Genomic DNA, 12,209 nt, shown 5'->3' with positions numbered 1-12,209 from the left:
TAACAGATGAGTGTTAATTTGTAGAATTTCTTTCCTTAATGCGTTTGACCCAATCCGTTGTTGTGACAAGGTAGGGGTGGTATACAGAAGATAGTATTTTACCAAATAGGGCTAAGTCCATATGGCAAGAACAGCTCAAATAAGCAAAGAGAAATGACAGTCTATCATTACTTTAAGGTCAGTCAATCTGGAAAATTTAAGCGCAGTCACAAAAACCATCAAGCGCTATGATGAAACTGGCTCTCATGAGGACTGACCCAGAGTTACCTCTGCTGCAGAGGATAAGTTAATTAGCGTTAACTGCATCTCAGATTGCAGCCCAAATACATGCTTCACAGAGTTCAAGTAACAGACACATCTCAACATCAACTGTTCAGAGACGACTGCGTGAATCAGGCCTTCATGATCGAATTGCTGCAAAGAAGCCACTACTTAAAGGACACCAATAAGAAGAGACTTGCTTGGGCTGAGAAACACGAGCAATGGACACTGGTGGAAATCTGTCCTTTGGTCTAAGGAGTCCAAATTTGAGATTTTTGGTTCCAACCGTGGTGTCTTTGTGAGACGCAGAGTAGGTGAACGGATGATCTCCGCATGTGTGGTTCCCACCGTGAAGCATGAAGGTGTGATGGTGACACTGATTTATTTAGAATTCAAGGCACACTTAACCAGCATGGCTACCACAGCGATATGCCATCCCATCTGGGTTGTGCTTAGTGGGACTATCATTTGTTTTTCAACAGGACAATGACCCAAAACACACCTCCAGGCAGACCAAGGAGAGTGATGGCATGCTGCATCAGATGACCCAGCCTCCACAATCACCCGACCTCAACCCAATTGAGATGGTGGTTTGGGATGAGTTGGACTGCAGCGCGAAGGAAAAGCAGCCAACAAGTGCTCTGCAAATGTGGGAACTTCTTCAAGATTGTTTGGAAAAGCATTCCTCATAAAGCTGGTTGAGAGAATGCCAAAAGTGTGCAAAGATGTCAAGGCAAAGGGTAGCTACTTTGAAGAATCTAAATCATGGTTACTACATTTGTGTGAATTCTACAATGTAAACAATAGTAAAAAATAAAAACCCTTGAATGATGTGTCCAAACTTTTGACTGGTACTGTATATATGCTTTGTATATATGTATGATCTGATTTGCTAGGTCTGTAGACTTCATTACATTATCTGAGTAGTCTTGACTTAATTTCTGAATTAGATTTGTGGCTGTAGGCAATTGTAATTTTGTTGCTCAACATGTCAGATTTAAACAATAAATATTGTACTTCCAGACTGTATGATACAGAAAGATCTGTCTGCGATTCTTGGTGGAATATGTAGAAACATTTTTGTTTTAAATATTTATTCTACATTTATGGCACCAGTAATTTAGGATTGGTTTGCAAATGGGCCATTACCTGTGGAATATCTACATTCAGAATTGCATATATAAAACGGTTCTTTTTTCATAATAAAGGCAACTAAATACAGTTTTTAAATAAATCTGTTCCCATTTCTCTAGCACTGTTTACCTAGTTCAGTGTTGTTGCTGTATGGATGTCTTTTTTTTGTTAGTACAGTGGTAGTGGTCTGTCCAGATATCATTCTGTGGTAAGGTCATTCTACAGGTCAGAATATAATGCCTGTGTCACATTCTCATGAGTCCCCTCAGTACACCAACTGCTCATTTCAGACTTAAGGAAAAAGGTCAGATTCACAGTTCCTTGGATCTTAGCTCTTACAATATGCCAAGCCACATTTAAGGTTTGTAACTACAGTATTTTCACTGACCTGGCCTCCATTGAAGTGTGACCTGATTTCCAGTAGACCCGACTCAGCACAATTCCATAGTTGAGGAAATACTGTACCATGAATCTGGGGCCTGTAGACAGCCCATTTCAGATTACTCAGCTTTAAGAGCAAAAACTCATTAGGCAGCACAAATCTGATCATTATTTTACCTGAGCTCTACACAAACTGATTATACATTAAATGATGCCGCCAGATAATAGGTTTGTTTAATCAGAAGGAACAATGTGTAGTTTTCACCAGGTTCATTCTGTGAAAGAGGATAAAGAGAACAAAGTTTTCCATGGTGTTTAAAAGTTAACATTCCCAATTAATTACGACAGTAACAAAGACAGTTAAAAACATCCTGCACATTACAAAAGGCTGTAGTTCTGTCTGAGCGCTCTATCCAATCAGATCTGCTTTAGCCGACGTCATCAAAGTGGTCGTTTTGGCAGTGGAGGCGGAACTGCGTCGGAGCTGTCAAATCCACAAGCGGCTCCTGTCATTATACCTAAAGCGGACATTGCCCTTGGCTGCACCGAGTCTCATTTAGAGAAATCCAACGCAGCCTTGTTTACATTTTAGAACACTGGAATTTGAAATGAAATCCTCATTATTTAGTTGAATGATTTTCAGTTTGAGCGGAATTATTTCCATATAACCTACTTTCTCATTCGGAACATCTTAACGCGAAGGGCGTGGCTTTGTGACAACAATCAAGCGCAGCTGCTCACCAATTTGACGGCGCCAACGCGGTTACACCTCCGACACCGCCAAAGCGTCAGGTATGCGGGTGCCGACTATTGCCCGTTAATGCTTGATATGATTGAATTTAGGCACTTTTCATCCAGGTTTTCCATGCATATAAAAATTACCAAACTCATAAAAACATGGGACCTCCAAACTGTGCTGTTGTCTCTGGCTGGTGATGACCACAGTGACCATATCTTGCATATAGCTGCCATCTGATCAATGATATGACTTCAAATACAACTGTAAGGGCACAATGGTTCACCATCCTATATTACCAATCTACATATACAACATCAACACTGCACAAGTGCAGACCTTCCCTTCTGTCACTCCAGGAAGAAGGCTCAACATTATGGACCAGAGACAGGTGATGACACTCTGAGGCCATAATCAATTGGTTGAGTTCTCCCTGAAAAAACAAATAACAACAAAAATTGCTGGAAAATACTGCAGTGCTCTACCCAGTGTACTAAATTCACAGCACCTTTAGTGAAGACACTTAGATGCCACAGAGGGATATCAAAATAGGTTTAAAAAAATATAATGTCATGCATGTAACAGAGTGAGTTGCAAGAGGAGTGCAATGGGTCATTATTAATAACTAACTCAAAGAAATGATTAAACATCTGCTTGAGCATATATCACAAGGCAAATAATACTTTGCTTCTTCAGCACACATTATGCATACATTTAAAAAGCACTTCAGAAAATAAATGAAACAAAAGCACGACAACAGTCAAGTGGTTCTCTTTTCAACACAAAGAGGTCATTTCCTTTAAGGAATGTTAGTGAAGAAGCTCCACCTCATCAAGCCTCCGCCACCAATCTGCTCTCATTCTTCTTCACTAAAAACGATAATTACTTCTATTATTTATCATAACTGCTATCCCGAAACTAGACGGTGATGTAGAGCAATCATAGCCCGATCTCTACGTAACCACGGAAACATACTATCCATATCTTGCATGGAGCCTTCACTGAGCTGTCCCCTGGACCTCCACGCTATCGGTGTCCCCAGCGCCGGTCTCCTCTGCCCCGCAGGGCTCCCCGGGCTGGGTCAGGCTGTCCATGGCCGAGAGGATAGAGGAGAAGAGGTGCTCCGAGTGAGTCTCCAACGCCCTGGACTGCCTCTCAATAAGACCAAGGGTCTCTTTCAGAACTTGGGGACATAAGAGGAAGAGAGAAAAGAGAAAAAAAAGAGGAAGAGAAAAGAAATGGAAAGCTTTAGTGACTGCCAGACATCTACAGTATGCCAGTGTTAGCTGTTGAACTGACACGTATGAGACCTGAAACAAAGACAAGCTCGCCACTGTTAGCAGACAGGAAATGTTACCCTTTGATCAAGGTAGCCTTCACACAAACTTGTAAGCTAATCATGAAATGTCATTTGAATTTGGAGCCTTTTTTTTTTTTTTTTTAAACAGGCAACGCCCACTTCAAGAGTCTCAGATGTTGCGGTGTCACGCAACTCATTTGACTCTTCCTTTAGTAAAGGAGCACAAGCATATTTCAGAATTTACAAAGGGAAATAGAGTAGTGTGGCGTGTTAGCCTTTACTACGAAGGAGTCTGGTCTGACAGGCTGATCCGCTTGAGTTCGGGGTCGTCGCTGTGTGAAGGAAGCCTCATTCATCAGTCCTAATAGTCCGGGTGGGTGACACCTGAGATACAGTAGGTACCAATGAAATAGCTGCAGGCAAAGAGAAACTAGTCGTGGATGGAAAGCTCACCGGGAGAAGTGGCGGTCATACAACCCAGGAGAAGCTCCCCAGTCTGCAGAACAGAGGTGGTCAGAGGCTGGTGGGCGGTAACTTCTCTCTGAAACCTCTACGGAGGGAGAGGCAGGTGAACGAGAGAGAGTGATGGGGGGAAAAAGACAAAGGGAAAAACAGGAGTGGGGAGACAGAGGCATACAGAGATAGAAAGATAGCAAAAGACAGAAACAAAAAAGAGAAAAGGGGGCAGAGGGGGTTGATTCATTATAAGCCACTTCCCTTTCTCCCAAGATACTACGCCAACAGTTATCACTTTTGAACAAGGACGTGTATTGTACACCCACAGAATAACATGGAATTGATTTATAGGATCTTTGGGTGTAAACTACGGACCTTATAATCCGCCAGGGACGACTTGACACTCTCGATGTCCACAGAGGGCGGAGCCAGCACCTCCATCCTCTCCACCACGGTGTACAGCCATTGGATGAGCTCCTCCAGGTTAGAACAGAAGGTCTGATGGGTAAACAGGTTGTCAGTCGCAGAATTAATATCAAACTGCACCACAACCGTTTGTTGGTGGATTTGGATTGAATAGAGGTGAGACCTGTGTACTGCACATGAATTACGCATTATAAACTGGGTGGTTCAAGCCCTGAATGCTGATTGGCTGACAGCTGAGGTATACCACAGATATGACAAAACATTTATTTTTACTGCTCTAATTACGTTGGTAACCAGTTTATAATATCAATAAGGCATCTCTGGGGTTTGTGGTATATGGCCAATATACCACAGCTAAGGGCTGTATCTAGGCACTCCACGTTGCGTCGTGCTTAAGAACATCCCTTAGCCGTGGTATATTGGCCATATACCACACCCCCTAGTGCCTTATTGCTTAAATATACCATTATCAACACATTGCATTGATTGTGTAACGTGTATTGTATTCCATTGTGTTGGGAGGTACTGTATCATATTGCATTTCTTTGCATATTGGTGGCAGAGGCACACCCTCGTCATTACATTGCACATAATAAAGCGATCGTTTCAGCTCTCTGTCCTTACCTGGATGTGCTGCATGAGGGACTCCCTGTGCCCCTGCTCCCCCTGGCTCCCCCTCTGGAACTCAGGCAGGGTTAGTCCACTCAGCTGGTTCACCATGGCCTCCACCTCCCTCAGACTGGCCCTGCTCACTCCCCTGCCTGCTACCCCAGCCTCCATCCTAGAACCAGAGTTTCTGGCTGCCTGGGAGGATTCCCCACTATGGACCACTTTAGAGACTAAAAGTGTTTGAAGTCAAACGCATGCTAAGTTGAGAAATATTACAAATACAATAAAATACTATACATTTTTTAAAAAGCCTACTGAAATGCTGGCACCAACACATACCTTTACTAAAGTATTGAAGTGCTTCAGAAATGGACACCTGCTTCTCACCCTCCCTTTCTTCCTTTTCATTCTGCTCCCATTCTTTTCCCTCCTCCTCTGCCTCCTGTTTCTCAGCCAGGGTCACGGAGGACTGGACGGAGGTGGTCCCCCTCTCGAGGGACTCCCAGCTGGCTGTGACAGGCTGACTGAGTTGGGCCGTCACCTCCCTGACCTGCTGGGACAAACCCCGGAGCTCCTCCAACTGCTCCGGGAGAGACCAGAACTCCTCGTCCCAAGACCCCCCTCTGATGCACCCTGGCTGGGGAAGGATACTGGTTGTGCGGATGAACGTGGTGGAAGAGATGCCGTGATGGCGGTAGCGACCTTCCCCGATACGATGCAGATGATCCAGACCACCACCTCCACTACAGTCCAGACTCTCCACGGATAGACCAATAGGGTCCGCAGAGGATAAGGGGCTACTGGAGAGGCGACCATCCGAGGACTTGGGGTGTGAGAGCCCACGCAGCTCAGATGACCTCTGACCTATTCCCGGCATCCGCCTCTTCCCATCCGTCCCCACCCCTGCCGTGCCAGTCAGGGAAAAGTCCAAAGCTGACAGGCTGGTGGAGCTGCAGAGGCGGTCCAGGTCTATTCCAGAGTCCTGGAGGCCTGGGTCTGTCTGGATGAGAGGTCCACCCCCTGCATCTGAGGTATCCCACCCACCAACCACCCTACCTGGCCTCAGAGGGTAGGTGTAGTCCAGGAGGGCTTGGTACTCCTTATCAGGGTCCCAGCTCGAAGAGCGTCGGTCTGGGGAGGGGGGCAGGGAGCTGGGAATGGCGCAGGCCCAGTAGTTGGCCTGGTGGGGGGACATGGTGTGGAGCACAGGGTTGGAGTGGCCCTTGGAGTAGCCCACTGAAGGGCCTACATTTAGATACATTTCCCTTCCTCCTCCACGTGATTGAGAAACTTCACCCGCATCCAATCTCAGCTCTGTCCATCTCTGTCTGGACGGGCGCGAAGGGGGGGTGTAGGAGGGCGAGAGGGGGGATAGCAGAGTGGAGGTCCACTTGGAGTTGAGTGGAGTAGAGAAAGTATGGACCTCCAGGGGTGGGCTGGAGAGGCTGCGTTGGCCTGGCCTGCTGCCAAGGTACGATGAGCTGAAGGTGGGTTCTTCATGTGACAGACAGGTCCTGAGGTCTGACACCCCCAGGGAGGTGCCAAGATCCTCTCTGGAGGCTGAGCAGGTTGAGATGTTGGCCTGAGAGGGGTCGAAGTTGTCTGGGAACTTCTGTTCAGCCAATCGGGTCTGGAAGTCAAACTCGCTATGATGGTGTGCTTCATTACTGCTACCTTCCCACTGTCGCTCCTATGGTGAAAGAATAGAGAAGGATTAGGACATTAGGTAGAGCTAACATGCAATGTGGCGTTCATTGTTGTTATTTGTACAGTAGTAGTAGAATTAGTAAAAAAAAAAAAAAAGTGCAGTCAAAGGTAATCTAAATCAAACATGTTTTAATACTTGTCATAAGTCATACAATAGTAGCAGTCCCGTCGCACCTTTTCTGGGTGCTCCTGTAGGTAGGATTTCTTTAGGATGGAGGTCTGCTGCTCTGTGGTGGTGACCAGCGGTTTCCTCATAGAGTACTGCCTCCTGTCACTCATATACCTGGAGGTGGGTGCCATGGTAACACTCTTTCTGGGACCACCCCGGTCCCTGCCCCCTGTCCCCCTCTCCCCGTCTTTGTCATGCTGCGTCGTGGTTGTCCCCGTCCGGATAAACTCCGGAATCCGGGTCTTCCATCGCCCACTGCAGCCCTTGGACTCCATCGGAGAGATGGATGCTGGAAAGGCCCTGTCAACTCCCAGTGCCATGGTTATGGGGAGAGGTCCAGAGATGCGTCATGTGTCCAAGCAACCTCTGAAATTGACAGCAAAAAAAAATATATTTCGGTCTTTAAACAGTCGTTGTGATGTAAACCAAAGACACTTGTGCTCTACTACTGGTACCATGATCTGTTGTGTGGTCAGGGATGGCAGCAAAGATGAGGAAGAACAAACACTGCCCTTTGTCCACTTCTGCAGTGTACCTTATAGTAGCATAGCTACAACCAGACAGACCAGCCATATAAACACAAACATTTAGCATCCATCCAGCTACAGCCGCCAATCAAGTCATGCTGAACTTGCAAATGTAAACCATCATATTAGCTGTATTCGTCACAAAGTTCAATAGCTCTCATAAGCTCGATTATATTTAATGGTAGTGAGATTCCATCCTGGACTCATTAGGAACCAAAATGATTGTAAATACAATTATAAAAACAGACAGCTAATGCTGTGTGTGTCTCTGGGTGTTGCGCTCCCTCTAGCATCCTCCCTGCCGGTTTGAGTATGTCTTGTTGCCATGGGGCAATTCCACGGTAACGGAATTACACTGACTCCGATTTTTCACTTTAAAATGTATACCAAACAAGCACCATTGTTTTCAAAGTTTAACAAACTGTTGAGAACTCTATGCACAAGGACTACTTTTAAACAATTTCCACTGAACATTTTACAAAAACCCATTTAAAATGGAAGAACTGGGCAGATGCAAAGTATGGTAACAGAATTATGGAAAAATCTCCCTCCGTTTTTTACGCTACCACGTTTTACAAAAACTCTTAAATATCTGCTCCGAATTAAGATTCAAAGAATGGGGTGTCAGCTATGACATGAAAAAATACAAATATTTTGGTTATTGAACTACAGTAAGTGAAGTGGCTTTACACCCGGTAACAAAATTCTAGTAACGGAATTACATCATGGGTCCCTGATCCCTGATCTGTACTACACAGAAATGCATAATTATGGATCCGAATGTAATTCTCTTCATGGTGATGTACCTGAATAGGTACACAAAGGTAGAAATAGGCAATCTAATCCTTTACATATGGGTATTATTCTACACACTGGCTATTATTCTAATGAGCCCTGCCCCCAAACCAAATTTGGTTGGTCCGGACCTAATCTGAACCAATCATAGACATCTATGTTTCACAAGTTTGGACATCACAGTAGAGTACGGTACATTATACTGTAATATACTCTACTTTAATTTACTGTACTGTGTTGTCCAAACTTGTGAAACAGACGTCTACGATTGGTTCAGATTAGGTCCAGTCACCAATAATGGACCACGGACGTTGAAAATCAAGGCCAGGGCAGACTGAACAAATTTCAACATCCACGTATGTCCAGTGTCGGTCGGTACTCAGTGGGTGAGGATGCTGGTTATAGTAAATGGAAAGAGAGGGGGCTCATGGGTGTCATTAACAGCCGAAAGAGGTAACATTAACTGGAGAGAGAGGCCTTTTCTCAATTAGATTTGCTCAACTCCCGCGTCCTCTCTCATCTCCTTTTAAAAAAGGTCAAAGTAATCAAGCAGAGGCGGCGCAGAGAGTGAACGTAGACGAAAATGCACTTTTATGAAATGAGAAGCACCTTCTCCCCTAGCGTGCCATCGGTCAAATGGCGTTTACAGGGGTGGATCCCAAAATAAAGTGTAAAGTGATTTGTGCAAGAATTGTATAGCTAAAAAGGAGAAATGGAATATTGTTTTTAAACGTGTGCATGCTTTTCTCCTCCGGCAATACAACATCGGATTCAAAGGGTGTGTGGCAGATATCAAACTCTTCCGCGGTAGTATACGCTTGTTCTTCCTCGCCAAAAGGAGGTTATCAAGGAGGGGAGGACAGTCTTCCGTTTGCCTACCAACGAATTGACACACTCCGCGACCACTTATCGGTTTCCAGGTCACGGAGGAGAGGACAGACTTTTGCCAAAACAAGAAAAGGCCAGAGAAGAGTGAGGCAGCGAGAGGGGGAGGGGTTGTCTAGACTGTTCACATTCTCGCTTTGACCACCAGAAGATAAAACAAGAAAACCTGTATGAGCTGAACATAACAGTATGCCATTGGTAGGGATGACAGTTGCAAGAGACCCAACTGCCGTTTGTGACTATGATTTTGCATTGTTGCCAATTCAATTGCAGTAATTCCGTTATGGATGTTTTTTGTAATTCTGTTACCGATTTGGTAACAGAATTACGTGTTTTAATCACTTAATAATTCATACACAAAAATGTAGACCAGTAAAAACACTTACTAATTGATAGGTCTACCTTTACTTGTTACTTCTGTGAACTTTCATTATCCTCCCTCACAAGGGTGATAAATTAGATCATATCTTAAAGATGTGGGTTTTTGGTAACGGAATTACAAGGCACAAGGCAATGTTTCTTAAAACTTAGACGGCAAAACATTTCCCCAAAACTAAATATGAAAGTGTTGATATTAGTTGGCAGGGGTCTTTACTTCACATTGTGTGTTGATGCATTTCTAATTATTTATATGTTAGAAAACATCTAAGACACATATTCCATCTGTTTAACCAGAAATCAAAGCCATTACTTATGCCAAAAAAATGAAGATGGAAAATGGTTGAAACATGGATATATGCCTTCATTCCCACAAAATATAGACTTAGCTTTCATTTGACATGCTCCTATAAACTTCACATGATGGTGCTCATGGAAATAACCCATGGCAAACAACTAGAGTGGCTCTCTGGAACGCTGATCATGAGGGTAGTGTCAATCAAAGCTTAACTACAGAACAAAGACTGACATAGAACACTCAGTCTGCCCCATTTCCTTCTTTGTTACCTATACTACAAGATATGATATAAGTGCAGAAAAAAAAGCTCCTACTGTGTTTTTTTGAATACAACGGAAAAATACACTTATCAATTTAATCCAAGTTAAATTTCTTACCTCTCTCTTAAAGCTGCCACTGATCAAATGATTTAAGCCCGCTGTGTCCCTTTGTTACTCTCATTTGAGGAAGAACGGTTGTGGATACTGGCCTAGCAACAACATGTTTGCCTTTACTCACATGGCATAGGTACACTCATTGAATTGCTGATCATGTTGTTCAAGAGCCAATGAGTCTTCTTGTAGCTTGCTTACTTGACCTTTCTGGGAACAAGACTCGTTTCCTTGTATAGATTTCTTATTATAGAATCAGCCTAGTAAGACTAGATGTATTTGGTGATATCATTTGATTTATTTTACTGAATAATCTTGGACAATTTAGATCTGTGAATTCATAAAGCCCTAGGGCAGCTCCCTGCACCTGTGTGTTTGAATGTGTTACTCAATGATTTTCCAACAGTCAGGGTATTTATACATAGACTTCAAAAATTTACTTTGAGCCAAGCTGCCCTGGCCTTCCCTTGAACATACGGTAACATGTAGGCCTTGTCCAGCCCAAGATAATGAGTCCTTGTGGGTAGAATGCTTGGCTGGCTACCCAAACTCATCACTCTGGTCAAACGCCACATTTATTCTCCACAATGAGTCTGGATTTGAGTCCCTCCCCGATGATTTCTAGAACGCTAACACATTCTAGCTGTTTTGATTAGTCCAAGAAACCGCTGGTACAAAGCAGCGTTTTGAAAATTCGTAAACGGCTTTTGATACGCCGATTGGTTAGAGATGATCCAATTGCTGATGACTTTGTTTTGTACAACACCCCCGCCTTCAATGAAGAATTCAGTTTGCTAAGCATTCTACTTGCCTGATTACTCAAACTATCACTCTAGTAGTCTAGGCCACTGACTAGAGTTATACGTTCTAAATTTGAAATGAACTATCCACAAAGGCAACATTCTGTAAGACAAAGACACTAGTTTATCCCAGGCAGCCGCTAGTGCGATCTAGCGCCCACTAGCGGCTGGCTAGGCTACACTAGCTATATACCTCCAGAGAAAAACGTGACAACACATTCTAAATAATTATCAATGTAAGCTATAGTTTGACTCTACAGTGTGTACCGAGAGGTTACTGGGTTTTCAAATAGCTAATGGCTATCCTCAACCAGTCCTAAAATGACATTAGCAGCCCTAGCCAGTTATTAACAAAAGCATTCACTCCACGAGAGGCTCAAACAGAACCTACCTTATTTACTTAGCGTCTGTTAGATGAATGTAATCCAACTAAACGTGTTGCAATGGACGCATCCTTACGGCAACATTTGTTTCACCACATCCCTTCTTGTAACAAAGACACATCGGCAAAGGAAATAGTTCAATTGTAAACAGGCGTGGCAAACGGAAGCGGCTACTGCACAGTTTCAGCCCGTAGCTAACACTACCCCCTAGTGGGGCCACATCTGTAACAATTACTGTAGTTCCTTCATTTTTATTATTCTATGCATTCGTTTTCACATTGTTCACAATATTTCATAATTTAATTTCACAACTGGACCCAATACGAGTTGAATAATGTCATATTGGTGTGCTGGTATTAGAACACTCATGTTATCTCAGTTTGTTTTAAAGAATCGTCAATACAGCCACAACGTATCAGACCATCGCAACAGATGAGTCCACTGCATCAATACTGAACAAAAACATAAACGGAACATGCAACAATTTAAAAGATTTTACTGCGTTACAGTTCATAATAAGGAAATCAGTCAGGACATTGCTTACATCCGCTATGACAGGCTCATTGTCCACCCTACCAGAAGCCTGGAAGGGA

General features: G+C 43.8%; 1 protein-coding gene across 3 annotated transcripts; it reads right to left on the bottom strand.

The window, feature by feature from the left end:
- Positions 1-1,563: 1,563 nt before the first annotated feature.
- Positions 1,564-11,810, bottom strand: LOC115193866 (centrosomal protein of 68 kDa). 3 transcript variants are annotated; one of them, XM_029752967.1, is made up of 8 exons: positions 11,625-11,810; positions 7,185-7,545; positions 5,643-6,993; positions 5,319-5,533; positions 4,644-4,766; positions 4,266-4,362; positions 3,488-3,695; positions 1,564-3,381 (listed from the first exon to the last, which is right to left on the bottom strand). In XM_029752967.1, exons 2-7 carry the CDS (start codon positions 7,497-7,499, stop codon positions 3,511-3,513), a joined length of 2,286 nt encoding a protein of 761 aa, XP_029608827.1. In that variant the 5' UTR covers positions 7,500-7,545; positions 11,625-11,810; the 3' UTR covers positions 1,564-3,381; positions 3,488-3,510. The 3 variants fall into 3 exon arrangements, with proteins under 3 accessions (XP_029608827.1, XP_029608824.1, XP_029608825.1); XM_029752964.1 differs by having other exon boundaries at positions 1,564-3,695; XM_029752965.1 differs by lacking the exon at positions 11,625-11,810 and adding an exon at positions 10,440-10,644 and having other exon boundaries at positions 1,564-3,695.
- Between the last annotated feature and the right edge of the window lie 399 nt (positions 11,811-12,209).

Source organism: Salmo trutta, chromosome 5 (assembly GCF_901001165.1).
Source record: "Salmo trutta chromosome 5, fSalTru1.1, whole genome shotgun sequence".
NCBI lineage: Eukaryota > Metazoa > Chordata > Actinopteri > Salmoniformes > Salmonidae > Salmo > Salmo trutta.
Note: the sequence above shows the minus strand (reverse complement) of the source record. Positions and strands in the feature narration are given on the sequence as shown.

Bases quoted from the DNA above. Each gene is read 5' to 3' on its own strand.
- LOC115193866 (XM_029752964.1), bottom strand. From the start codon at position 7,499: ATGGCACTGGGAGTTGACAGGGCCTTTCCAGCATCCATCTCTCCGATG. The intron at 4,363-4,643 runs GTCCGTAGTTTA...CTCCCTCCGTAG, and splicing joins CGTCCCTGGCGGATTATAAG to AGGTTTCAGAGAGAAGTTAC. The intron at 3,696-4,265 runs GTGAGCTTTCCA...TATGTCCCCAAG, and splicing joins TATGACCGCCACTTCTCCCG to TTCTGAAAGAGACCCTTGGT.